Genomic DNA, 27,195 nt, shown 5'->3' on the forward strand with positions numbered 1-27,195 from the left:
GAAGAAAATTTTTTCAAATTATTATGTGTGTTAGGTACCTGGTTTCCAAAAACATTTTTCAGATGAGAGAAGAAAAAGGGTTTTAAATCAAACAAAACAAAGTAAATAATTTCTTCTATGGAATACGATAGCAAGACGAGGATGATGACTTCTGTCCACCATTTTATAATACAAACACTAAATTTAAAATTACATTTTCTGGTGATATGATAAATTACAAAATAAATAGATTTTAAAATTCTTGCAGAGATCAAACTTTCATTTCCTAAGCTGAGAGACATATCCAGCTTTTCCAACATGTAAATTAAAATCCTCTTAAATTACTTAAGCATTAAACAACTCTTGGAAACAAAGGGAAGGAGATACTAACCTCTTAAAAAAGTCCAAATGTAAAAGCATAATATTCCAAACAAACCTTATAACGGATGCAGTGTTTACAGAATTGGAATGTATGATACATTACAGAAAAGTCTTCATACATCTTTACCTAGTTAGACATTTCACATCTTCATCTGCAGCTTGGTTAGATGTTCCCATGACCCAATCTGTCAGATATTCTACCATTTTATTCCTATAACAAAAAAAAGAAGGAAAGCAACCATCTTTTTAAAAAAGAAAAGAAAACCTATGTACAATTCTTCACTTTTTATAGCAGAGATTATTTAACAAAAAACTTCCTCCAAAAGGAATTTCATGACAATTTCAGAAAGAAATTCTGGCACCAGAGGGAGGGAGAAAAATTTGGAATTCCAAATCTTACAAAAAAATCTTTATGTGGAATTGGAAAAAATAAAATACTATTAATTAGGGGAAAAGAGAAAATCCACCACCATTATCAGAAAGGAGATTAAAGTCTTTTTTTTTTTTTTTTGGGCTGAGGCAATTGGGGTTAAGTGACTTGCCCAGGGTCACACAGCCAGGCAGTGTTAAGTGTCTGAGACCAGATTTAAATTTGGATTCTCCTGACTTCAGGACTGGTGCTCTATCCACTGCATCACCTACCTGCCCCCGAGAAAGTCTTAATCAAGGGGTCTGAATATTAAGGAGAAAGAGACAAGGGAAGAGAGGGAAAAAGAAATATGTCTATGCATCTAAGTTGTGACCATTTAATTGACAATTCTGAAGTTCAGAAAGTGAAGACAGTTTAAAGTGCTCTGAACTCTGAATTTTTTGAAATCAGAAGGGCACAAGCAGAGGTAAGAGGGCCAAGCCTACTACTTTTCAGGATAGTGTTAAAAAGATGGCACTGATTTCTCTCCATGTGTTTCCATTGGGAGATGGGCCTGTTGGTTAGTTTGACTCACCTAAATTTCATCTCTTGGCAAAATGAAAGGTCATCTCTCCTCTCCATCATTACTTGAACCAGCTGGCACAGCTTAGTTTTGATCTGAATTGCCTGCACCAAATTCCCAAACACTCTAACATATCTGTACAGATATGGGAACATTAAAAATAGTCAGTGTTAACACATACAAACTCTTGGCAAGAGTCTATTCTAAAGGCTTTAATGCAAAGATAATTCTACTGGAGAGCTTAGAAAACTGTGTTCTATGGTTACTTTAACAGGGCACATGGAGGATTCCTTCTCATCCCTATATGTAACGTTCCCTGTGTTCAAGAACACCATTTGGGATGGTTTTGGGGGTGACTGATGATTGATTACTCACCTGACCAGATTTAACATCATAGTTTCGATGCTAGCTTGTCCCATGTGTTCAGAACTACCCTCAGCATGATTATCAAGCAAGTTCTTCATTATGGCTATGGTCTGCTCCACAAACTGGGTGTTGGTGTCAGTCAATAAAACCTGTGCAAACAACACACCCCACAGACCAGCATCACCAGCCCGTAACTTTCTCCACCTTAAGATCACTGACACTGACAGCAGCTCAAAGACCCTTCATACCTAAAACTATATACATGGATGAAAAGCTCCAGAAGAGCAGGTTTTGCCCTACAGTTAACAGGCTCCTTTCTGCACTCCTTCCTTGAGGAGATTATTTAGGTTTTTATATAAGATAATTCTGTGCCTGTTCACAATGTTCATAAACAAGTTCCCGTTAATAAAATGTAGGTGTGAAAGGAAGGAAGGAGGGAAATGAGCATTTATCAATTGTCTACAGGCATTCTGCTAAGTAATTTAAAAATATCATCTTATCAGAGCTTCACAGAAGCCTTGTAAAGGAGGTGCTTTTTTTTCCCCCCATTATACAACCATGGAAAGTAAAAAAGACCGAGATTGTGTGGTTGCTTAGAGTGACACAGGAAGTGCCCAAAGCTGAACTCAGCCCTTCCTGACGCTGGGCCCGATGTTCTATCTACAGTACCATCTAGCTAGCAGAAGGACAAAATGGACTACTCTCAATCAAAGGCATTCTTCAAAGGATGGGAAGAAGAGAGGAAGCAGGAAAGTTTACCTGTCCTTGAGGATCAAAAAACTTGCTGATGGTATTTTTTAATTTGTTAAACAGCATTGGATAAAGGGCAGGACTCAATTCAAGACCCAACAAGTCCTTGACATTGCTTCGTATCTGCAGCCCCACTTTTTCGTGGTTACACACCATCAAGGAGAGCAGCCGATCCATGAACTTGCTGACAGGCGTCTCTGCGTTTCCATCGCTGGACACCATGGAAATGAGAGAGCCCTTGCGTTCACTGATAGGGCCCATGGGAGGGCTGTAGGTGGCAAAGCCGGCATTGCTCCGCTGCTGTAGGCACACGCCACCAAGGGCACAGAGAAACCCAGTCATGTTGATCCACTCCTGTAGCGAGTCAGTGTCGCACAAGTCTATGGAGCCCCCTCCACTCACGTGAGACATTCTTCTCTTCACAATGGTCTTGTGAAGACTCTCAGCAACCTACACACAAGGTGCAAAGAATGGCTTCTGACACACTCCTGCTTGCTCGTTACCCAGGACCACATTTCACCTACTTTATAAAGTTCTTTCTGGCTGAAGAAGGCACAGTCCAATCAGACGCCTGGTAAGGCCACATTTCTTTGCCATAAAGCACAATTTTTTTTCCCAATGGTCCCAATTAGGCACAAAATGGAAACAATGACTAGAGAACAGCCATCTTTTCTGAGGCTCCAGTAATATTAAAAAACTTATGAGGACCCGCAGGATTCTCTGCATGTTCTCTGGAACATGCCCAAGTACATCAACTCCTACCTATACTCTTGAGGAAATACCTACTGCGGAATAAATGACATTTTGACCAACTTTTAATAGGGCTTAAAACAGTCATCTACCATAACCAGGTAAAAATCACTGGTCACTAAGAAAACCAGCCAAGCACAGCCCAACACGCAGTGGCAATGTGACAGCAGAGACCCCTTCTCTACTGTGGAAAGATGAGTCTTTTATCATCTCTCTATAGGACCAAGGTAGGGGAAAAAATAAAAATGTCAAACCAAGTTATTGGAACTTCTACCACATATCCAAAAGGACTATTTGGAGTTTAATTAATTTTCATATGCCTCTGATGACCCTTCTGGGGAAGTCCTAATGAGCAGGGCTACAATGAAGTAAATCAGCGAGAAGAAAGGGCGATGCCTTTACTGTTTTGTGGACCCTTTGGAGACCCCTGCTAAAGAAGCCCACGTAGCTTTTCTCTATTCTGAGAATGTTGTTCAAGGCACAAAAGGAAATCTTATAATGACCAAAATATCTTAAGAAACAAGTTTATGGAGTGTAGGTTAAGAATCCTTGACCCAACAAGTGACCAACAGACTGGTCAATTCTCAAGCCAGAAGATGACAGTAATGAGATGGTCCCCAAATACCAGGTGGTAAGGTGTCAATGACAGGCAGGGATGGGTGAGATGAATTACTTCATAATCTCACCTGGCCATCTTCAATTTTGGCTTTCGGATAATTGAGGATTGATTTTGTAGCTTGCTCCCATTTGGCGTAAGTATCTTCCCAAGCCTAAAACAGGACAAATTCTTTGTTAAGTGAAAGTACAGCGACATACCTTGCTTCACCTAAGCATCATACTAAGCAAGGCAAAGTCATAGTTTCATTCCTTATTTCAAGAAGAGGCACATTTTTTAACAAGGTTGTGATGAGAGAAACATCTTTTGCCAAGCCATACACTTCGGTTTGGGTTTCAGAAAAATGTTCATTCTAATTGTACAAAGCACTATCTTGAGCATTACAAGGAAGCACCACCATCTCTCATGCTCAGGGACCCTCCAGTGAAGGAGGGGAGACAAGACAGGCGCACAATTAACTTGAGAAGAAATGCTTCTGAGAGGTACCAGGCGATCAGAGAGTGCAAGCATGGTACACTCCAGCTGGGGAAATTGAGGAGAGTTCATGAGGGAGGGGCATCTGAGCCCGGTCCCAAGGAGGCAGAGGGGCAGAAGGAACACAGGCCCACAGGCACAAAGCTGGGGTCAGGCTTGTGGGAGCAAACTGCCACAGTGAGGGATGGGTGCCCGTCCTATGCAAGAGATCAGCCTAAGGCCACTCAGGGGTGGCAGCCAGCCTGCCCTGCCCCCATCTCTTGTGGTGGACGAGGCGGAGCAGCGGGCTGATAAAGCGCTAAGGTACAGGATCTCCTCACAGCCAGGGCCTACCTCGGTGTTTCCAGCGGTGGGGTGTTCGATGCGCCTGAGCAGGGCCATCACTCTTTTCTGAAGAGCTGCTCTTCCTAGAGAAAGGGGGGAGTCAATTATCACCATAACCACCACTGTGCGGAGGCCGGCAGGGAACCCCAGGTCCTCCTACAAAAGCAGTCTGGCGGAAATGCTCAGAGGCGGGGGAAGTGCTATAGATCTAGCTGAATGCAGCAGTTGGGACAGCAGCTCAGAGGTTTTCCCCCACTACCTAGACAGTGTCAGAGACCACAGCGCACCCCCCACCCACACTCAGAGAAACTCCCAGCATGCTTAGGAAACAGAACTCCACCTAATGACCAGGACTATCCACACAAAATCTCCCATGCGGGCACTGTAAATGTGGGCATCTCCCCTATGGTTAATTAGCCCAAGAATGCATTTTGCATAGAGCATTTGAGCTCCAGGGCTGGAGTCCCTATTTAGGGACAGCATGGTTCTCCTCTTGGCAGCTGGGAAAGGGAATGATGGAATTCCGAAACCAATTGAGCCACATTTACCTGTCGACATCATGTTGCTGACAGATGCGAACTCCATGAAGGTGTTATAGTTTGGCAAGAAATGGTGCACCGAGATCTCATCTATGCCACACCTGATGTCGGCTTCCTCACACAGGTGTCGAAAGCAGGACATGGCCACGAGCACGGCTTCAATGTCGGGACTCCACAGAAACATGTACAGAGCAACCTCCAGCTTAGTCTGGGCCTGGCGGCAGATGGGCGTCCCGCTGGACCCGATTGCACCGTCCTGGCGGGGAGACAGACTTGTTAATTTGGTCCCTTTCCTTCAAAAGCCAAAAATGCAAAGCATATGTTCCTGGGCTACCCTCTGCAGCCAAACCTAAGACCTTTCCCCCCTCTACTACCCGAGTAAATGGACACCACTGAAATGGCCCCAGGAAGAGATAGAGCAGAAGCCCAATGACTGAGCAAGTGACTCCACTGGATTTCAAATAAAAAGCCATCAGAGGGATTTCCTGGTTAAAACTAGAGCCTTCACTGGACAGAGAAGGACTAGAAGAAGGAAGGGATTTCTGGTGAAGTGGGAAAAACCAGAGGCAATATCTACAAGACTAACACATTCACTCTCTCCATACACACATGTGAGTTCTAGATATTATATATATACATATCTATATATACACACATATATGTAATACAGTGCATAGAAATTCAATAAAAAAATAAAGCCAACAAACACAAAACCCCAATAAATTCTACAATATGCAGAGAATAGCAAATATAATGAAGATTAACTTTTCTCCCCATAATTTAATTTTTAAAATTAGCCATATAAAATTTTTTATGTGAAAAATTAATTTTTATGGAATTTGGCTCTATTTTTTGCTTGAACTGTGACTAACCACCCCCCCCCCCCAACAAACTCTGAACAATTGATATTGTCAATATAATACAGCTCAAGTATGTTTTGTGTACTACAAATTAAGCTAGACACTATAGGGAATATAGAAATAATTAAGACAGACCCTTTTCTCAAGAGGACTATAGTCTTAACAGAGGATAAAGCATGTGCACAAATAACCATGACTCAGTGAAATCTTGGCTTAGTCTCCACCTCTATAGAACACAAGGCTGTGGATCAGGGAAGACTTCTTGGAGGAAGTACCATAGGAGTTGTTGCAGAAGGGTGAGTGAATGTGTAAAAGGCAAAGAGGGCTGGGAGAAGGAAAGGCAGTGGGACCTCATTCTTGAGAGTACCTGGGAGCAACAGTGAAGCACCAGGACACCCTTGGAGGATAGTGAGCAGTCTCAGCTGACAGGAACAAAAGATGAAGGGGAAAGACTAGGAGATGAGACTGAAAAGCTGGGGCCAGATGATGAGACACACACAATGTCTGGCACATAGGAAGTACTTAATAAACTGTGTGTTTGAAGACTTATCTGGGGGACTAATGCCAAACTAAGGAATTTGTCCCTTTGTCCAGGAGACAATGACAAACCATTGAAGATTTTTGAACAGATGAGTGAAAAGCTACGCTCTAGGAAGATGTTTCTGCCATCAGGATGAAGGGTGGCACAATGGATAGAACATCCAGCCTTAGAGTCAGGAGAATCTGAGTCCAAATCCAGCCTCAGACACTTATCCTGAGCAAATTACTTAATTCTAATTGCCTCATCTTTTCCCCTTCTCATTCCCCCCCCCCCAAAAAAAAAGGACAGAAGGAAAGAGTCAGAAAGCTGCTGAAATTGACCCAATAGTAAGGAGCCTCTGAACTGAGTTTGATAGTGGAAATGGAAACGAGGGGATGCAGGGTAGAGACATCACATGACAAGATTTTGTGACAAATAAGGAGAAAAAAAAATAAGGGTTTGGGCCTCTATGGCAGGTCACAGGAAGCACCGAGAGAGAGAACAGAGCTGGGAATAGTGGGATGGCAAGAGGAAGGGAGAAGAGAGGAAAGTAAAGGAAGGAGGATATTTTAAACAGACTAGGGAAGATGGTGGCTAAAGTAAGAGCAAGGTATATGGAATCAATAATAGGGAGTATAGAGTAAAGGAAAGAGAATCAATGGTTTAAATGCCCAAATGAAAAAAAAGGTAATATGATAAGTAAATCAGGGAACAAAGAAGAAATTTCTTTTCATATTTATGCATAGGGGAAGAATTCCTGATGGAATAAGCAATAAAAAGGATCATAGAAAAGAAAATGGACAAGTTTGATTAATTAAAATTTAGAAATTTTGCACAAATAAATGAAATGCAGTTTAAGTTAGAAGACCAATAGGTAAATAATCAAAAAAAAAATTTACAAGCAAGTTTCTGTGATAAAGATATGCTATCTATGTCAAGAACTGATTCAAATTTATAAAAAATAAAGCCTATTCCCAATTTTCAAATGCTTAACAGATATGAAAAACCAATTGAGTTAAAATTAGAAGAGAAGCACAAAATTGGGGGGAAGGCGTGAATCTTTTTTTAGTAAGCTTCTCTCATAAAGTAAGCTTCCTCCTTTTTAAGAAGGAAGAAATAAAAAGCATCTACAATCATATTAAAAAAATTTTTTTAATCATTACTAGTTGGAGACACATATATTAAGTTAATAATTTGGGGGCCTTCACCTCATATTCCTCAGACTGCCAAAGATGACAAAAAAGGAAAATGAGACATGTTGGAGAGGCTGTGGAAACAGTGGATACAAAAACAATCTGCTCCTGGGCCTTGAATTGGACCTATAATTCGGGAAAACATACATTTGCCTGAAAAAAGTTACTAAACAGTGCTTACCCTCAGGCCCAGCTCTCCCACTCCCAAATTCACAGCCAAAGAGATCATGTACCAAAATGCTTACAGTCACTCTTCATCATAGCCCCAAACTGGAAGCTAAAGAGGTATGCAGCTACTGGGAAATGGCCAAGCAAACTAGAATGTATGAGTGGAAGAACATTATGATGCCCTAAGCAAGTAGAAAATGGGCAACTTCAGTGGAAACTGGAAAAAACCTCTATGAATTGATACAGAATGAAACAATTACAAGAACAATGGATACAATGATTACAACAGTAACAACAACTATGAAAGACTTTAGTTGTCTGATGGATATAAAGATAAGGAATGAGTCTAGAGGACTGAAGAGGAAATCCATCATCCACTTCATGTCAGAAAGGTGATGGACTTAAAAAGCAGAAAAAGACACATTTTTGGATGTGGTCAATGTGGAAATTTGTTTCAGTTTAAAAAAAAAAAAAAAGAATGAAAGAAAAGAAAAAACTGAATATTTGTAATGAGGATTATTATCATCAACTAGGTGGCACTAGTATATTAGATCTGGATTCAGAAAGAGGTAAGTTAAATCTAGCCTTAATTACTTACTAGTTATGTGAACTTAGACATTTAACATCTGTCAGTGTCAGCTTCCTCAACCACAAAATGGGATGATAATAGCATCTATCTACCAAAGTCACTGGAAAGGTAAAATGAAAATAGAAATCTTATACCACTATATAAATGATAGCTATTATTATTGTTGTTGTTTTAGTGTTCAATTGGAGGAAGAAGCTATCGAGAGTGCTTATACAAACAAATTAATGTTAAAAAGTTGAAATACCTATGAGTGGTCCAACCATTCTGGATTTCAACTTGATATTATGTAAAAAAGGGGACTAAAATTGCCCATCCCCTGCAATTCCACTGCTGGCATATATCCCAAAGCAGCCAAATGCAGAAACAAAAATACATAAAAATATTCATAGTATCAATCAACCAACAAACATTTATTAAGCACTCTTTGGGGAACAAACAAAATGGGTACCTAAAGATTAGACAATGGAAGAAAAAACTGTAGTAACATCAATATAATGGATTATGATTCAATTTTTTAAAAAGTGAAGAATTCAGAGAGAGGAAAAGATTTACATCAAGAAATTCATAACCCAGAACTGTAAAAGTTTTTTTAAATGTTTCAATAATTATGTTCCAATGCATTTGACTTTTTCTGTAATCCATGTAAAATGAATGCATTATAAAACATGCTTCTCTCTGATCAGGGGTCCACAAGCCACACAAGGTTGCCTAATAGTCTCAGGATATTAAGAAAGGTTAAAATTCCCTAAATGATAGGAACTGCAAAAGAATATAATAAGCAGAACCCAGAGAATGATGGATGGCAAAATAATGAAGTGAAGGGGACTATAAATGGCCTTTAAAAAGTATGTGAAGATCATGAAAAGAAAGTTGAATTCTGAATAATACAATATATAATAAAAACCTATTTCTTCCCTCCCAGCAGAGAGGTAAGGAATTCCTAAGGCAGAGGACAGCACATATACTCTCTGGTCTGGCTTCTGTACCAATTATTTTGTTTACATGTGTTGACTTGACACAAGAGAGGGTTCAGTTCTGTAGGAGTGTGGATGGGAAATGATGGTTGACTGTGTCAGATGCTGTAAAAAAGGAAAGGAAGAGAGGTGGGGGAACCCCTGTGCATACACACAAACATCTGAATAAGACTGTAGAAAGGGGAGTGGAAGCAGCAGAAAGCCCTGGCTGCTCTTCTGAGAAGGCAAGTGGTAAAAGGAAGAAGAGCAAAGGGTCAGTGGATGAAAGGGGTCATCCAGAACATACACCTCAACTCCACAGGGTTCCTAGAGCATTTTTGGCAGTTTGGGTTCACTATACCACAACTCTGGCACTTGACAGGTGCCCAAGGTTCTGATTTCCACAAGAAAAGTTTCAAGACAATTCCCACCCAGGTCACAGAGAGTGCAGCAGGAAGGCTGAACACTGGGCACTAACATGGCCTGTCGTGGTGGTCTCTTTCAGTGCTACTACGGACATCACTGAAATGGGCTTCGAGGGATCAAATGACTGGCCTCAGGTCACAAAGTGAGGAAGAGTCCAAGGCAAGATCTCGATTCCCACTCCAGTGGTCATCCATTTTTAGACAAGTTACTCTAAAAGATTACAATAAAACCAGTGGCTTACCATTGAGGAGCTTCCTTTCACTTTCCTGAGAGATGGTCCATGAGCACAGGTACGCATAAACTCCTCGTGGTCTAGAGAGATATGACTGGTACCTCCACCAGAAGAGACATCATAGCCTGCCCCATAAAGGTAGAGGAAATGGGAAGAACTCCTATCTGACTGCTAGAGAGAAAGCAGAACGTGAGTGCTACAAGATCTGAGGGGCCACAGAAAGAACTGCTCCAACTGCTGTCAGAGGGTCCCTATGAGAAAACTCGATCCATGCTGATGCCCAAGAAAGGTGAGAAGCGCTCAGGAGAAATCCACTAGGAAAGAAACTGAAACACTCATACGAAAGAATTCTCCAAAGGCCTAATAAGAGAAATGCATATTAAACCGCCTCAGAGGTTTCACCTCACACCCAATTAGAGGGAGAAGGGACAAGAGCTGAAAACGGTAACTATTCCAACGGGCTAGGGGAAGAGAGGCATCCTAACGCACATGATCTGGTACATCCGGGCTAGATAACCAAATCATCAAAGAGTCACTCACTTGCTCTTTCTTCCCTTTGACCCAGCAACCATATTCCTCAAAAGAGGACAGTGTTTAGAGTGATGCTTTTTGTGATGGGAAAATTAATGTCCATCAACTAAGAAATGACTGAGCAAATTGTGGCATATGAATGTAAGAGCTATTATTGCACTCTAACCAATAAGAGAGGTGAAGAACTAGAAGAACATTTGAAGAATTTGTATGGACTGAGGGTGAAGCAAACAGAATCAAGAGCAGAAGTGCCAATGATTGCAACAAAGGAGGGGAAATCAGCACTGAAAACTAACAACTCTTACTGATCCCCTACGTCACCTTGACTGGGAGAAAGGTGGTGGATTACAGGTGCACAGTCTAACATATGCCCTCAGATATGCAATGAGGAAGAGGGAGGCAAATTGTTGAAAACAAATGAATAAAACTGTCTTTTGTAAAATAAAGAATAAAGCTGAGAAAATGACTTTCCAGAAACAGACTTCTAGAGCCTTAAATAACCCAATCAGCCCAGAAAGAGCTAGAGCACACATCTGGGCCCACAGCCCTTCAGGATTACTTAAGTACAAGGGCAAAGCCCCAGGCCACATTCTCAGCCCTGCTCTTTGCGATTGGGGCTTGGCCCACTCTTCATTTTGGTTGTGGCTGTTCTTGACAATTAAAAGGATACAGCCATTGGGCATATGGTTTTTCAGATTCTACTGGCTTTGCTTCTCATCAGCATGCATATACTTCCCTCTTGTTATAACTCCTGCTTGGAGTGCAGTAATATTCTAAAATATCTATGTAACAACATTTTAGCCATTCTCCAAATGATGGACATCTACTCTTGTTTCCAATTCTTTGCTATTACAAAAAATGCTACTATAAACATTTTGAAGGTATGGTGGATGTCTCCTTCTCTTGTTGCCCATTTTCATTGTTTCTCATTTGATAACATTCACATATCATAATTTGTTCAGTCATTCCCAATGGATGTATATTTATTTATTTCTAGTTTTCTGTCACTACAAAAAGCAGGGTGTGCATGTGTGTATTTCCTTCTAACAAGTATGGGCTTCTTTCTTTGAACTATACGAGATTAACAGTGGCATCCCTGGGTCAAAGAACATAGACATTTTAAGTGATTTCCTAGCATAATTTCAAACTGCTTTCCAGAAATCTCCACCAACAGTGCGTTAATGTGCTCATCTTTTCAATGTCCCTCTAATATAGATTATCCCTATTTTTGTCCATCAGCTGGATGTAAACTGGATTTTATATTTGGTTCTGGAGATAATATGAAGGATGGAAGGGGTAGAAGGTAAGGGGAAAGAGGGAGAGGAAGTAGGAAAAAACAAGGATAGAAAGAAGGGGGAGAAAGAAAGAGGGAGACCAGGGAAGGGAAGGAGTCTATGGCAGAAGGGAAGGAAAGGGTCAGGATGAGGCTTAGTAAAGTCACTTTGCTAGCTGAGTGGAGCAGGGTGAAATCTAAAGCAAGGAAATCTAACAAAAGGTTGTTATAATCCTCTAGGTGTTAGATGATGGGGGCCTGTACCAGGATTGTGAGTGGGGAAAAAAGGGACCCAGAAAAAAATATTATATGAAGGCAGAAAAGTATAAGACTTGGTAACAGATTGAATAAGTGGTGTGAGTGCCAGGGAAGAGCTGAGGATTCCACTGAAGTTGTGAACATGGAGGATTAGAATGGTGAAACCAGAGACAGTACAGGAGAGTGGGGAAAGAAAAAAGCTGGGCACAAAGAATGAGTTATTTTGCACACAGAAACTCTGAGAGGTCTAATGACATTCAATTGTAGATGTCCAAAAGGCAGTTGGTGTGAGGCTGGAAGCCAGGATAGAGATTAGGACTGGATGGATGGATTAGAATGGATGGGAGTGGATGAGATCACTGAGCAAGATTATATATAAAGGGGGGAGAGAAAGGGGCCCAGGACAAAGCCTTGGAGAATACCCACAGTGAGGTAGATGGAGACATGGAGGAAGATCCAATCAAAAGAAAAAAGAAAAAGTGAGAGGAGCCAGGAGACAGGGAGGCAAGCAAAAGTCCAAACAGCAAAGTGTCACCAGGGACAGAGAGAAGTTAATGGTGTGGAAGGCTACAGAGAGCCAAGAAGAGAAGGACTGGAGAAAACCATAAGATATGGTTATTAAGAAGTCATTGGTAACTTTGGAATCAACAAGTCAGAAGCCAGACTGCAGAGGGTTAAAAGTTAAATATGAGAAAAAGTGGGAGCACCAACTGCCAATCATGCTTTGGAGGAGCTGGGGGAAAAGAGAGGCTAGAGCTGGCAGGGGTGCCGAGTAAGTTTTCAGACGGAGCCATGGGCGTGTTAGAAGGAAACGGGGAGTCACGCAGTAACCGGGCAGAGATTAAAGATTAGTCAGTAGGGATGACAGACGGGGCAATCTGCTGCACAAGCTGGGATGGGACCGAATGGGATCGAGGGTGTATGAAAAGGGAAGGCCTCGGTCTGCTTCCAACACAGAGACAGAGGAGGAGCCGGCAAAGGAAGACACTAAAGAGAGTGAGGAGTCCTTAGGAAGCCTAGAATTGGCCGGACCGCTGGGCTCTGTACAGCTTAGGTGTAAGTATGGCCACAGGCTAATGGGCCTAGATCACGGTCCACAAGCTAGATGCCAGGAGCAAGGGCACAATTACACTTAACATTTTCACTGTGGTATAAACAGTATTTTCAATGCAATTTTACCTAAAACTAGGAAGCCTCCTTTTGTTCATATAACTCACATGTATTCTAACATGGTAACTTGACAAGTCAAACCAGGCCGTGCCACTCAATAGGGGCAGTGGGAGGGACCCAATTCCCTGGCTCCTAGGCCTTTGTAAGCACTGCTCGGCCTAAGAGTTTCTGAGTTCTGGGTGGACCACCTAAGAAGTGCCCGCTATATGCACTCAGCTCTTTCTGAGGCTTCCCTAGAACATGATTTTTTAAAAGCTATTTTTAAAAATTAAAAGATGTTTTGAGATATTCTACATCTCTTAAGTGACTAAGTTTGGAGACTTTTCCTGAGATTGTAAACATGACAACACAATGATTTCCCCTCCCTCTTCCATCAGCTTCTTTTTTTTTTTAACTTGATGACTGATATATTTGTCTATGGTCCAAATTTAGTGGGATAATTAGCTAGACATATGACCCACAATTTGAGAAAAGAAACTCACCAAAAATTATACAATGCCAAGATGAGTTTTTTTTAAACCTTCCTTAGTAGTACTAAAAAATGTAAAGGCTTTCCTCCCCCACATTTAAACCTGTGTTAACTTACCTTTATTTTTCCTTTTAAATATTTAAGGTTGATTTTACATCATCTTTATTTATAAATATATCCCTTTCCACCTAGAGAGTCATCTCTTGTATCAAATAAAAAAGAAAAACATTTCTGCCAAATTAATCCATCAGTTGAATGTGACAAACATATGCAATGCTCCAATCTCCCATCTCTCCAATGAAGGGAGGAAAGTGTATTTTCTCATCTTTTCTCTGAGTCAAATCTGCTCAATATAATTATACAGAATTCCATTTCATTGTTTTTTATTCTTCCCATTTTCATTGGGGTAGTTATTGTATGTTCTGGTTTTCTTGGTTTGACCTACTTCACACTACATCAGGTCGGAGCTTTTCTGGAGGTTTCATAATGATCATTTTTTATAGCACAGTCTTATTATCCTGATACATTCATGAATCTCAATTCTTTCCTTCTTTCCCCAAATGATAGCCATGTACTGTTGTTTCCAGTTCTTCACTACTACCAAAAAATCTGCTATCAATAATTTGGCATTTATAGGATCTTTCATTTCTATCCTCCTTGGGGTGCGTGTGTGTGTGTGTATTATATATGTATTTATGTATGTATCTATCTATATATGTATATGCCTTGCAGTGTGTATATGTATATAATTCTCTATCTCTCTCTCTCTCCCCCTCTCTGTCTGTCTATCTGTCTCTATCTTTTTCTTTCTCTGGCTCTCTCTATCCTTTCTGTACTGCTAATAATCTGATCCAAAACAAAAAGGTATTCTGGGCACTTCCTAGGCACAGTTCCAAACACTGTCTTCCAGAAGACACAAATTCACAGCTTTAACAGTATATTAGTGTACTGCCTTTACTTTTAAAAATTATGAACTAAGTACAATTAAAATGAACATTTAATATACAAAGACCAAAAAAAAGATGACTACACATGAAACTATAAATTTCTGTTACATCCATTTTCCTTCATCTAATTAAACTTCACACAACAGTAACAAATGCTGCCCTGCATCTCTGTGTCCCCTGTGTCTCCGAGTCCCCTGATGAATTTCCTTCTACATTTTTCTGTGTTTTTATTTAATATTTCAACAGCACTCTAGTCCATCCTTCCAGGAGCCCTCCAACATTATTCTTATATTCTGTCATCTTTGCCAATATGCTGGGTAAGAAGTAAAACTCTAGTTTTTTTGTTGTTGTTTTCCTCTTACTACTAATTTGATATAATTTGTCACATAATAGTTAAAGTTTAAAATTTTTCTTTTGCAAAGTTTGCTCAAGTTCTTTGGCTTCTTATTCTTGGAAATGGCTCTTGGTCTCACTGATTAGATAACTGATTTGACCATTTTCCCCCAATCAACTGCTCCTTTTTGATTCCATGTAGCCTCAATTACCTGTTTTATGCTCACTTCGACTTCATTTGGTTAAGATTCTTACCCCAGAGTAAAAGTTCTTAACATGGTATCAGACAATTTTTTTAATGCTTTTATAACTATTTCAAAAGAATTGGTTTCCTTTGCAATTTTCAGTATTTTATGTTTTACATTTTAAAAGTTAAAAGTTAGTAAGGGTCCAGACTTCACCAGAGTGTTTCATGACAGAGAGAAGTTAAGAACATTCAACATAACCTCATTTCAATCCACCTACTTTCCACTTTCTAATCTGTTCTGATCTTTCCCAAGTATCTCATGTTCTCTGATATACCAGTCACTGGATTAAAATAACTTACTTTATTCTTCTTTACTCAGTTTGTCCCAACTATTTAATTTAACTTTTTGATTATTACAACTTTCTAGTATAGAGTCCTATATTTCTCTCCTCCACCTTCATTGCTACTGATTTTTCATGATTTCCCTTGAAATTTTAAATTTCTTTTCTTCTAAATAAAACTTACCTTATTTTTAAGAAGATATTTGTTCCTACAGATCAAAATTTCTCGCAACCACTTGAGAATTTCTGTACTGCTAAGCATCTGATGGGTAGTTAGCTTTTTACAGATATAAAAAAGCATTTGTGAGCTGAAACAAAATGAAGTTGATCAGCAGTAGCAAAGTAATCCTCCAATACCGACACACTTAATATTTAACAATTTTCCTATACCCTAATTTTTATTGACATTATTTTCATCAGGTTTGCTAGAAAAGTTTAATAAGGTATCAAATGATAATGACTGTCTTATAGGTTCCAACTTAAATTTCCTCCCCCAGTATGTCACCTATAAACCTCATTTCCATTCTTTATTTTAAAGAAGTATTAAGTGAACTTCATTTCCCAAAACAAAATATATATCTTTTCAATTCATTCATTTATAGGTTAAGTCATCCTACATGGCCTGATTTGTAGATTATACTTGAATATACTGGCTTGTACCCAGATTTAGCTATAATATCTTGCCTTGATGTTCCTTTTAAATATTATCATCTATTTCCTATTATATGGGTTATCACCTGTAAAATCTGCCTTCTCAAAAACCTTAAGTTAATAAATTGAAAAGTCTTCAATATGAACTCTTCATTTTTCTAAGACTGCTTTTACATTAGGATTTTTTGAAAATAAACAAGAGTTTAAAGATTTCAATCCCAAATACACTATCTTGTTAGGCATTTTACATATATTCTTCATGTCCTAGCTTAAAGAGCTCTAGATAGACAAGGATATGAGTTTCATGTTTACCTATCTATGATTCTACAGAGCTGGAATTTTTAAATGTTGTTATAAAGTTAATAAAAATTTAAATGAACATACCTAATCTCCCAGAATGTTTCTATAGGTGAATCTGGATTCCATAAGTCAATACTATCCAACTGATGAAGAACCAGCAAAGCCTAAATTTAAAGAGAAGAGTATTTCACTATTATATGAAACTAATGCTGGAAGCAGAGAACAGCAGCAATACATGAGGCTTTAAAATGTCCCCCCCTTTGACAAAAGAAGGTCATATTATAGATGCCCTCTTTGTATCTCAAGTCTCACCAAGCACAGTGCCTGGCACACACTAAAAGCTTAAGAAATGCATGTGGACTGTTGGTTAATTTAAAAACAAAAACTAGAAGCATCTTACTGAAGAGCTAAATGTTTCCGAAGAATATGACATTATTCCCTCTAACAAGAGAGTAACTGTGGGTGAGAGCTGGTCATGTGTATGCAGACAGAGGAGTAGTTTGATTCCCAGGTCTGCCAAAGAAGCAGATGCTTATCTTGACTGCTATAAATATTTTCAAACAAGGGCCTAAAAATCAGGAGAAATCCAGACTCTGTCCCCTACAGAATATTTATTCTGAGTCTGAAGTTTAGCTAATGGGCAGATTACAAATTTCAAATTAATTTATTTCCCCTGTCATTTCTGAAGAATGTTATGGAAATGGGCAGAATGGGAGCCTCAAGTTAGCAAAATCTAGATTTGAGTCCTGTCAAATATATGGTGGATGTGAAAGCCCCTTCAACCACTCCACTCCGATCTCTAGGCAACTCTAAGACTGTGCAGAGAGGGACCGCTACTACAAGGAGATCTGCTAATTAAAAAATGGCGAGTCAGCTCGTCTGTTCAAAAAGGTCATTCAGTAGTCCCTGGGGAGGAAGCTGAAGGAGCTGAGGAGACAGGGACAAGACAAGGCATTTCTTTTGTACAAGCCCTGTGAGTTCATTGGTTTGTGAATACTGTTGATTGGGAAGTTCCCTCTACCCATGCAGACAAGCATTTGGGCTTCCACTGCCTGTGGTACTAAGAGGAATCAATTAATAATGGCTGAGCACCTACTATGCTGTTAGAGTTAGAGATAAATGTAGAGACAAAAGCTAATGCCTGTCCTCCAGGAGCTTCCAATCTAGTGGGAGAAGCAGCATGCAAACAAATATACACAAAACAAGCTACATGCTGGATGAATAGGAAATTAACAGAGAAAAGGTATTAGAATTAATTGGGCTTGGAGAAGACTTCCAGTAAAAGGAGGGATGCTAGTTGAGACTTAAAGCCAGGCAGATGAATAGTTGGAGCCAAAGAGGGAGAGCATTCCAGGCTGGGGGAAAGGGGAACCACAGAAAGAGATTGCTCAGAGCTGAGAGATGGAGGATCTTGTTTATGATACAACCAGAAGACCAAGTCACCAGACAGAAAAGTATGTGTTAGGGAATAAAGTATAAGACAGAAAAAGTAGAAGGAGATGAGGTTATAAAAATCAAAAAGACCTTTTGTAATTGCTCCCGGAAGCAGAAGGGAGACACAGGAGTTCATTCAAAGTGGGGGTTGGGAATACCACAGGGTTGGGGGAACACAGTCAGATCTACATTTAGGAAAACTACATGAATGGCTAAATGGAGGATGAACCAAGTGGGGAAAGACTGAAGACAGGCAGATCCAGCCGCAGAAGACAGTTGTAATGGTCCAGGGGTCAGGTGACAAAGCCAGGGAGGTGGCAGTGAGGGGAGAAGGGGGCAAATTTGAGGACAAGTGCCATCGATGGGCATTGGCAACAGCTTGGAGATGGGGGGAGTGAGCAAAGCATGAGAAGAACAGAATGACTCCTGGGATAATGATACCTCCCTGGTACAAAAAGGGAGGGGTGGGCAGGGGACTGAAGACTGCTGAATTCAGATTTGTGCATAGTGAGTTTAGGGCATCTACTGGACATTCAGCTAGAAACATCTGAAGGGCAGCTGGGGGCATGGAGGAAAGGCAGTCACCAGCCTAGAGATGGGAATGAAACCCATGGGAGGTGATGAGATCACCAAGAGAAGCAGAGAGAGAAGAGAGCAGAACCCACAGTCAGATGATGCCATCTGGAGGATCCAGCCAAAGAGACAGAGAATGAGTGGTCAGAGAGGTAGGAGAAGAACCAAGAGAGAAGGAGGTGTTCTAAGAACCTGGAGAGATGATCAGGGGGACAGAGGGGTTCCTGGCTGCAGAGGGGTCCTGGAGAAGGAGTCTACTGGATGTGATGGCTAAGAGGCCTGAGGATCCTTGCAGAGAGAAGCTTCAGGGGAAGAATAAGGGCAGAAGTCAGATTATAAATAAGGGATCAAGAAGAGGTTGAGAAGAGAGAAACTCTTAAGGAAGTTAACTCCAAAGGGCACAGGAGCAGAGTGAGTGAGGATGGAAGATCAAGCAAAGTTTTTCCCAGGATAGAGGAGACATAGATAGGTTTGTAGGAGGCATCAGATGAGTCAGCAGACCAGCGATGATTATGAATAAGTGAGAGAGTGAGGATGACAGAGGGGGTGACCGAAGGAAGACACAGGATGGACAGGTGGAGCAAGGCCACGTTCGCATCCGAGACGGGGGAGAAGAGAGAGAGAAGGCCAAAATCTGAGTTACAAGAGATGAGGAGGAGGGGAGAAAGGGGAGTTCACCGAGATGAGACTCAAATTTTTTTCTGTAAAATGAGACAAGATTTTGGCTGAAAGGAGAGAGGGAGGAGGAGCTAAAGAAAGATTGGGGGGTGGGGATCAAAAGCTCTGGGCGAATAACTGGTGGGGTTGGTGGGGGAAGCAACACAGGATTGCCTGGCAGCAGTGAGGATGGAAGGGAGGTCGTGTAACATGGATCCAGTGAGAATCACATGATTTTCTCTACCTTCATTCAGCAGCAAAGGCAAGAAATGGTGGGAGTGATCTGAGGAGGAGGCTTGGCTGAGTGTAGTCAATGATACGCTAAAAGGATAGAATTAAAGAGAGAAGGACAACATGGAGTTGAATTGCTTCACTGAAGGGTCAAGATGGAGAGGAGAAGAGAGGATGGCTAGTGAGGAAGAGATGGCCTGGAAGAAAATTGAGGGATCACAGGTTTGGAGGTCATAGTGTGGAAAGAAAGGCACTGAAGGGGACAGGGGCAAAAAGCCAGTAGATTATGGTGGGGTAAAGCAACTCTAGGATTCTTGACTAGATCTTGGAAGTGGGGATAGGATGCAAGGAGTATTCCAGGCTCCCAGGACCAGCCAGTAGAACAATGAGGGAGGGTCCCACTGTCAGAGTGGACCGGATCTTCACAACAGGAGGCCAGCTCTCTTCCATGCTGCCTTTGACAGATAATTTTACATTCAGGATAGCCCCAACATTCTTTTACTTAACAATTTCAACTTCCCCCTCCAGACCAAAGCTGCTGCACCTCCTCTCACTCATGTCAGTGCTTCCTTTGGGTACATGGAGCATTATCCAACCATGGCCATTCCAGCCACCTGATCATTCACTGTGCCTGTGACCTTCCCTAAATCCTCCATGGAGCCAGGAGGAAGGGTCCACCTAAAGTGCCGGGGCCAGTCTCATGTTCTCTGCACACGATGCTGAGAATGGTGGAATGTGTCAGCTGCTGCTCCCTTACTTTCAGATTTGATGACACACATCATCTCAGATCGTACTTCTCTTTTAACATCATCTACTCTCCTCCCATTGGGGCAATGTGGGATTGTCACGAGTTATTCTCTTACTCATGTTCTCTCTGGGTATTTTCATTACCCTTCAGGGCTCTGCCTCATGAAGGTGTTTTCCACAGAACATAATCAAAATTATCTGATATTCTTTGTAAAATATGGTTAAGTCAATCAATGATCAATGATTATTCATAGGAGAGCTGCCAACGAATAACCACGTCATTCAGCCTGTCCAAACTTCTTCTCCTCTCTCTACTTCCTGTTTTCCTCTCCTCCCTCACTCCACCCCACTTTCTTTACAGAGGTTCCCATGTCAAAGTCCGGGGTCCTCCATAATTTGCAGTAATAAAACAATCCAAATAGCGACTTTTACAAGACAAATTCCGTGTTTCAAAGAGACAATGTTTATGTGATTCCCCCAAAGCAATCGCATGAATTTCTTCATCCCACTTAATTCTGGATCCAACCCTCATTGAATATGGCAATTTGTCTTGTCAAAATATACAGTTATGTATTGCAAGCTTTGTTTATTTTCAATTTTTGGTGCAATGGGAAAGGGAGGGTGACAAATTAATTTTTAAATACTTATTATAAAAAACCAAAATGCATAAAAATAAAAGTTGAGAAAAAACTAAATAATTTACAAAATAAAAACAAAAACTACCTAAATAAATCCTTTGAACCTAAATCCATAGTTGTTGATATTGACAAAGGACATGAGTTTGAATCTCAACTTGCTGTGGCAAATCTCAGGTACTCTAGGCCTGTTTCCTCAGCTGTCAAATGTAAATCTTGTCAGATGACAAGGAAGGTACACTTTCTGTTTTAAATCCTGTTAATTCTTTTATGTAACTCCAGAAGTTATGGATTTTAAAATGTCTAGAATTAATAAAATTCAGTTCTCTTAAAAAGAGTTGTGTTACTTTTAGAGAAACAAATTATGCTTGAATTTCTTGAATTATAATTTTGAGTTAACCATGAAGTTAACCACAATTTTCAAAATGAACCACCAGTATTACAGATACACTCTTCAGGCTTCACAAAAAGTGTCCTGATTACAATCCCCTTTAAAACCTCTAGATTTTGAAGGCTACATTTCAAAAACTTTGGGGACTAGAATTTTAACTATGTCAATAAGCAGGAAGAATAAAGAGTAACTGAGTAGCCTTAAATACTGAGCTTTTTCAATATACATGACTTTTCCAGCCCACCCACCCAGCTGGAAAGGAGCCCTGGTCAGCTCCACAGTATTTGGGAATGGGGGTGGGAAGTGAGAAAAGGAGCTTCCAATCAGAGACTCCATTATGATCACAAAGTGCTTTATATATCCTGCACTGACCCTTACACCAATCAGAAATGAATATGCTGACACTGGAAGAGTTGCCCAGACTGCCCACAAGGGCTTCCACCTCCAGGGCAGTGCTCTCTTGAGCCCCTGCTGACCCGCTCTGCTCCTTCAGAAATGAAGCCCTGTGTATGGGTATGTCCAGCACTCCCCACATGTTCTACTGCTTTACTCCCACGTGCAGCAGCTGGCGGGCAGAGCCTGGTCTGGTTTTGTCTTCATGGGGGCAGCACCTCCTTTCCGACATGGCCCAGCAGGTCCTCCGTCAGGGCTCACTGCATGAACCATCGCAGCATCCAAGATGTGGAGGGAGGAAGGGCTGTTGCTGCCATTCAAGCTCAGCCTGGACAGGAGGAAGCCAAGGCCCAAGGAGGTTGGATGATGGACAGCAGGGGCAGGGGAGGAGCCACTGAGCTCCTGGTAAGCAGGAGCTAGGAGGGGTCAGAAGGGCCACTCCACAGATTCAGACAAAGGTCCTTTGGGAGTTTTCAGGAGAGGTGGAGCTCTGAGCAGAATCAGGGATGGTCTTCATAGGCCTAGAGACCATGACCTCGGAACGACCAGAAGCTGAAAGCATATCAGGTCATCTCTGCTCAGCGTGCAGTGCTGCTTATCTCGAGTCACCTGACTGAAATCTTTGGATCCCTTTCCCCACATAATTCTAAGTCTTCTGAAAATGCTAAGTTAATTCCAAGTATTCCCTGCTAGAAGTACTCTGCCCAATGCCCAGTGTCTCATGGTTGATAAATACAAGGAGTCATCCAAAATTTCCAAACTTGTACTACAAATTCCCAAAAAGCAATGGATGAGAAGAGGAAGAATATAATCAACTGAATATTTCTTGAAAGTCTAATCAATGAGAACTGCTAGGATCTGGGCCTTAGTATAAGATGAACAACAAGAACCAAACTCCATCCAGACAATGCTCACTTGGATGGGCCCTCACTGTCCCAACTGCTGGACTCAACCAGGAGGAAGAGAGACATAGTCATGGCAGGGGGCAGTCTTTTGGGGAGGAGGAGGATGTGGATGGGCCTGGGGTAGGAAGCACGGTAGTAGTGTAGGGCACTCACAGCCCCAGACCTAGGCCAGACAGAGCATGCTCTGGACTTGGGGACAGAGAGGAATGAAAACATAGCTTTTCAACAGCCTTGAAGGGCAGGCAGCGCTCAAGTTACAAAGTACAACACTTGGTATCTGTAAAGAATGTAAATATCTACAGAGCACTTTTCTCACAAGTGCCTTGGGAGCTGGCTGATGCATCTATGATTGGGGCCTTTTTATCCCAGATGAAACTGCAGCTCAGAGATGGTGACTCAATGGCCCAAGTCATACAGCTAGTCAGTGACACAGTTGGGATGGCAACCTGACTATCTCTCCATTCCAAGTCTGGAATTCTTTCCACTCCACTATAAATGAAATGATGTGAAGAGGGAGCGGATTTGGAAAGACTCAGAAACAGGAGGATGAGGTGTGACAATGGGTTGGGAGAGTGGGAGCAAGTACCAAAGAAGGGCTAAAAACCAGGAAAATCTTCAGGGAAAAACTGCTAATATTTAAGTGAATATGAGGAAACCAATAACCAAAATGAACTTAAGAGGCATCAAATTTTCAGACCCAAGTAACTAGAAACTCTTACAAAGTACATGACACTTGAGTCCAAACAGAGCCCCTCTGCAAAATGACCAAAAGCCTGCAGCTACTGACCTTCTGAAAATTCATGGTCTCTGTCCTTTCTCTAATCCACCCCCTAACGCACAGCTCTGGCCACTTCACTCTCCTCTGAGTGACTCTGAGGAGCTCTTCAGGGATTCCAGGGTCAGCAATATTTCTTCTTTATCTTGTCCCTTTTTTTCATTACTATTTTGATCTATGTTTTCTAACTATGGAAGTTACACAAAATCCCCATGACTAGAACTCCAGCCTTTTTCAGAAAAGCTCCATCAAAGGGCAAGAGGGCAAGATGGAGAATGATTCCTGCTGGGTCAGGATTTCTCCTCAGTTCATTCAAAAGCAGCGCTGGCTTCAGCATTCAGTTTTTAAGGGCACCATAAGGGTATTGTATAATTTAATCAGCCCTTGGTCTTAAAACTGCCTTACTTAAAAGCAATGGGTATCACATTCAAAAAATGAATTAGACTTAAAATTTTCTTATTTTTTAAAGCATCAGCAGTTAAATATTTTACAAAAGCTAAAATGAGAGCATCCTGATCTTCTATGGACCATAAAACAAAACTGAGTCAGACGCCTTCATTGATGTTTTCAAATCTAACACTGTCAATACCCATCACAAGGCCCGATAGGCTGGACACAGAAGAGCTTCCGACAAGAAGCTCAGCAGGATACTCTGGGTTAAGGGGTGGGAGGGAGAGGAGGAGGAAGAAAGGAGGAAGAGAAGGAGTAAGGAGGCAGGGGCCATCTTACCTCCATTGCTTCTTGAGCTATTTCTGGCATGCTGGACTGTGGGACGAGCTGCACAAGGCCTGTGATTAACTCTGCTGTACTCCCCTGAGTTTCAGGCCCTTGTTTTCTTGGATTCTGCAAAGAACAGGGGAAAGCTTTAACTCTCCTTCATAACATCTGGTTGAGTTCCCCTACTTGTATTCAAATACTTTGTAAAAACAAAACAAAACAAAACCTAACTATAAATATGAACCATCTTCAAAGGATTCTCATTTAAGAAAGTCAATGGGCTCCAAGTAGTAATTAAAAACTTTTTGATTTTATGAAGAATAATGGATTATTTCTAAATTATTTAACAATTCTGGTGGAAAGATAATCTTCTAATTTAGAATTTATTAATTAGGAATTTATAACTCCAATGTATTACAGAATCATAGAAGGGAAAAAATCCATAACTTTGCAAAGTCATTCTTACCTCCACAACTCTTTCCTCCCCATCCACACCCATATTTTCATAGAAACAGTGAAGTTATGAAATGTTATGAATAAGCCTTATTATTAGAGGCTAATATGAATGTTATGAAAAAAAAAGATTTTTCAGTAACTTCAGATATTTATTTAGATGTAAACTAATTATAACTCTATATATGGAGAGGTTAAAACCTTCTTTGATATCCTAATCATGAGTCATTCTTTCAAACTAGTAAGTAGTCCTGCCAAAGACACCAAGACAACAGTGTAAGTCTATTTCTAGCTATCCTAAAAGTAACATCAGTTAAAAATGAGAAAAGACAGATCAGTGCTCTCCAAAGTAGGGACACAAACTTAAAGCCTGTGTGATAACCTAATGGAAGGCAGGAAGATGACTCTGCTCTGGCTCTCCCTGACTACTCAAGCCCAGACTCATCACCAACATGACTATCCTGTGCCTTAAATACCACCCTTCCCCCTGACCACCCAACTACCCCCTGTCATAGGGAGACTTTCACGTGGGCCCCTCAGGGTAGTTATACCCAAACCCAACCAGACTCAGGAACCAATTAGAAGGTCAGCTCACTTCCTTACATTTTTTGGCTGAAGCAGGCATCCCAAATGGGTATGGGTCTGTTCTCTGAGGCAGTGGTCAGTGAGTAAGCTGTGCCATAGCACAAATAGATTGGTTCCAGTTCCCTATCTTTCCACCCAAAACACATCCCTCTTCCAAATGTCAACTTATCTGAAGAGGGTACCAACACCCTTCCAGTCCAGGTTCACAATGCTGGTCTTCTCTTTGATTTCCTCACTTTCCTTCACACCACATAAATCCACTAATTGGGAAAGCCTGTCATGTTTACCTCCACATCTCCTGTACGTTCTCCTGGCTCACAGAGCCACCCCTGCCCATGGACAGGCTTGCATCATCTCTCACTCAGACCATTACAACAGTATCTGATAAAAATATTCTCCTTGCCTCAAATCTCTTTCTTCTCTCCAATTTATCCCCCCCCAGATGCCAAAGCAACTCTCCTAAAGCACCGATTTGACCATGTCCCTCTCCTAATCAATAAATGACAAAGGTTTTCTACTGCTCCTAGGATCAAATATTGTTTTATCTTTATCTTCTTCCTTTTTAATTCCTAATTCTTACATTTACCCAAGTTTTATGGTGACCATCATTATTTACACAGAAGTATATGCAGTTCAGAAATAAGTAAGCACAGATATAGTGGGATGGTCTGCTCATTTTTCCTTTTCTGATGGCATATAAGATCAAGAGTTGGAAGGCACTGGTTGTAACTTTTCAGCAATTCAAGCCGGTCTTCTTCCCAAATTCATTTTATATTTGGTCAGTAAGTTTCTAAAATAGAAACTCTTCCCTAGTCTTATTTAAAACAAATCCTCCGTTCGATTCAACATATTGGCAGCTGTCTTAGTTTATAAAGATGCTTCTCCACTAGGTGGCAGCAAAGACAGCATCTTTAAGATTGGGATCCAACAGTCCCAAAGGTGCTTAATTTTTATTTCTTCAATGACTCCAGCAGGAACACACACCTACCTCTGAGCACCGGGGAATCTGGCTCCCCTCTGAGACACTGAAGTACAGCAGAAAAATGGAGCCGAAACGAGACCCGTCACTCAGTACTGAGAGCCCTGCTTTCGGATAGTTGCCCACAAGCACACAGTCTTATGGTGATCTGCCCCCAGGGGAGGACAGCAGGCAAGGGGCCACATCCCTTGGTCACAGTGATTTTTCAGTAGCAAACCTCTGGACGGTAGTTACTCCCATGAGGCCACTAAAAGGGTCTCCTCCTTGGACACGGAGAGTCAGTAGAAGGGGCTGGATGGGCCGGGACGTGCCCAGGGCCTCCAGTTTAAATGCCTGGAGACGAGTGATGTGCGTGGAAATGAGAGTCGCAGGCATGGGAGCAGATGGGGTTACCAGGGGCAGCTGGAGAGGAAAGGGACCCAGCAGGGCCTTCGAGCACCCCAGTTTAGAGAGCGTGATCTGGATGGTGGGCAGCAAAACAGACCCGGAGGAGTCAAGGAGGAGGAGAGGAAGGAGAAGGCGATCAAGGGCAGTGTGGACAAATGGCGGGGATTCGGCAGTTAAGAGACGGGCATTTCAATGAGCTCTTTGAGGGACGTGATGATATCAAAAGCTAGATTCCTAAGGGTGCAGCTTTTTAAAGGAGTCGGCCTAAGAAAGGAAAGAAAGCTACAGGACAAGAACCTGGAGGGGCAGCCAGGTGGCGCTGCGGCCAAAGCCCTGAAGGGTCTCGGAGTGACCAGAGCTCACTGGAGCCTCAGACATTCAAGCAGCTGGGGGGCACTGGGTCTGGGAACTGCTGCCAGCCCAGTCACCTTTATTAAAATGGAAGCACGGACACATCTGGAAGCGGTGGGGGGTGACTGAGGGGCAAGAGGAGGAGAAGAGAGGGAAGTGGGCAAGAGGCCCATGAAGACCCTCGCTCCCCCCAACGGCCCTCCCCTGTCCCCACCGCCCCCATAGGATTCTGGGCCTTCTCAAGTGCTTCTGCTAACCTTTCTGTGATTGCTCTCAATAAGAGAGGGTGAGAAGGTACATAGTAAGTGCTTAACGGCTTTTCATTTGTTTTCATTTATTCACAAGAAGAGTGCAGTAGAAAGCTCAGGGAAAACATGGTCTGAAGATGGAAGAGGAGGAACTGTAAGGGACATTAAGAAAGAAGCGAAGGTGCAATCGAGAGTCTGCAAGAAACGAGGCAGGAGAGAGCA

The 27,195-nt window shown here is 41.6% G+C and overlaps 1 protein-coding gene across 18 annotated transcripts in view; it reads right to left on the minus strand.

Moving 5' to 3' along the window:
• Positions 1-27,195, minus strand: part of NF1 (neurofibromin 1) — a 230,363-nt gene that overhangs the window by 110,848 nt on the left and 92,320 nt on the right. For 16 of the 18 annotated variants that reach the window (XM_031967656.1, XM_031967647.1, XM_031967653.1 and 13 more), the window contains 11 exons: positions 23,983-24,096; positions 16,597-16,676; positions 15,746-15,869; positions 10,062-10,223; positions 5,121-5,367; positions 4,582-4,655; positions 3,845-3,928; positions 2,418-2,858; positions 1,668-1,807; positions 1,305-1,427; positions 488-571 (listed from right to left, as the gene is read on the minus strand). In XM_031967656.1, the coding sequence (XP_031823516.1) occupies positions 488-571; positions 1,305-1,427; positions 1,668-1,807; positions 2,418-2,858; positions 3,845-3,928; positions 4,582-4,655; positions 5,121-5,367; positions 10,062-10,223; positions 15,746-15,869; positions 16,597-16,676; positions 23,983-24,096 (1,673 nt within the window). The remainder of the gene's footprint in view (positions 1-487; positions 572-1,304; positions 1,428-1,667; positions 1,808-2,417; positions 2,859-3,844; positions 3,929-4,581; positions 4,656-5,120; positions 5,368-10,061; positions 10,224-15,745; positions 15,870-16,596; positions 16,677-23,982; positions 24,097-27,195) is intronic. The other 2 variants (XM_031967642.1, XM_031967655.1) reach the window with 2 other exon arrangements.

Source organism: Sarcophilus harrisii, chromosome 4 (genome assembly GCF_902635505.1).
Source record: "Sarcophilus harrisii chromosome 4, mSarHar1.11, whole genome shotgun sequence".
In the NCBI taxonomy this organism is placed as follows: Eukaryota; Metazoa; Chordata; class Mammalia; order Dasyuromorphia; family Dasyuridae; genus Sarcophilus; species Sarcophilus harrisii.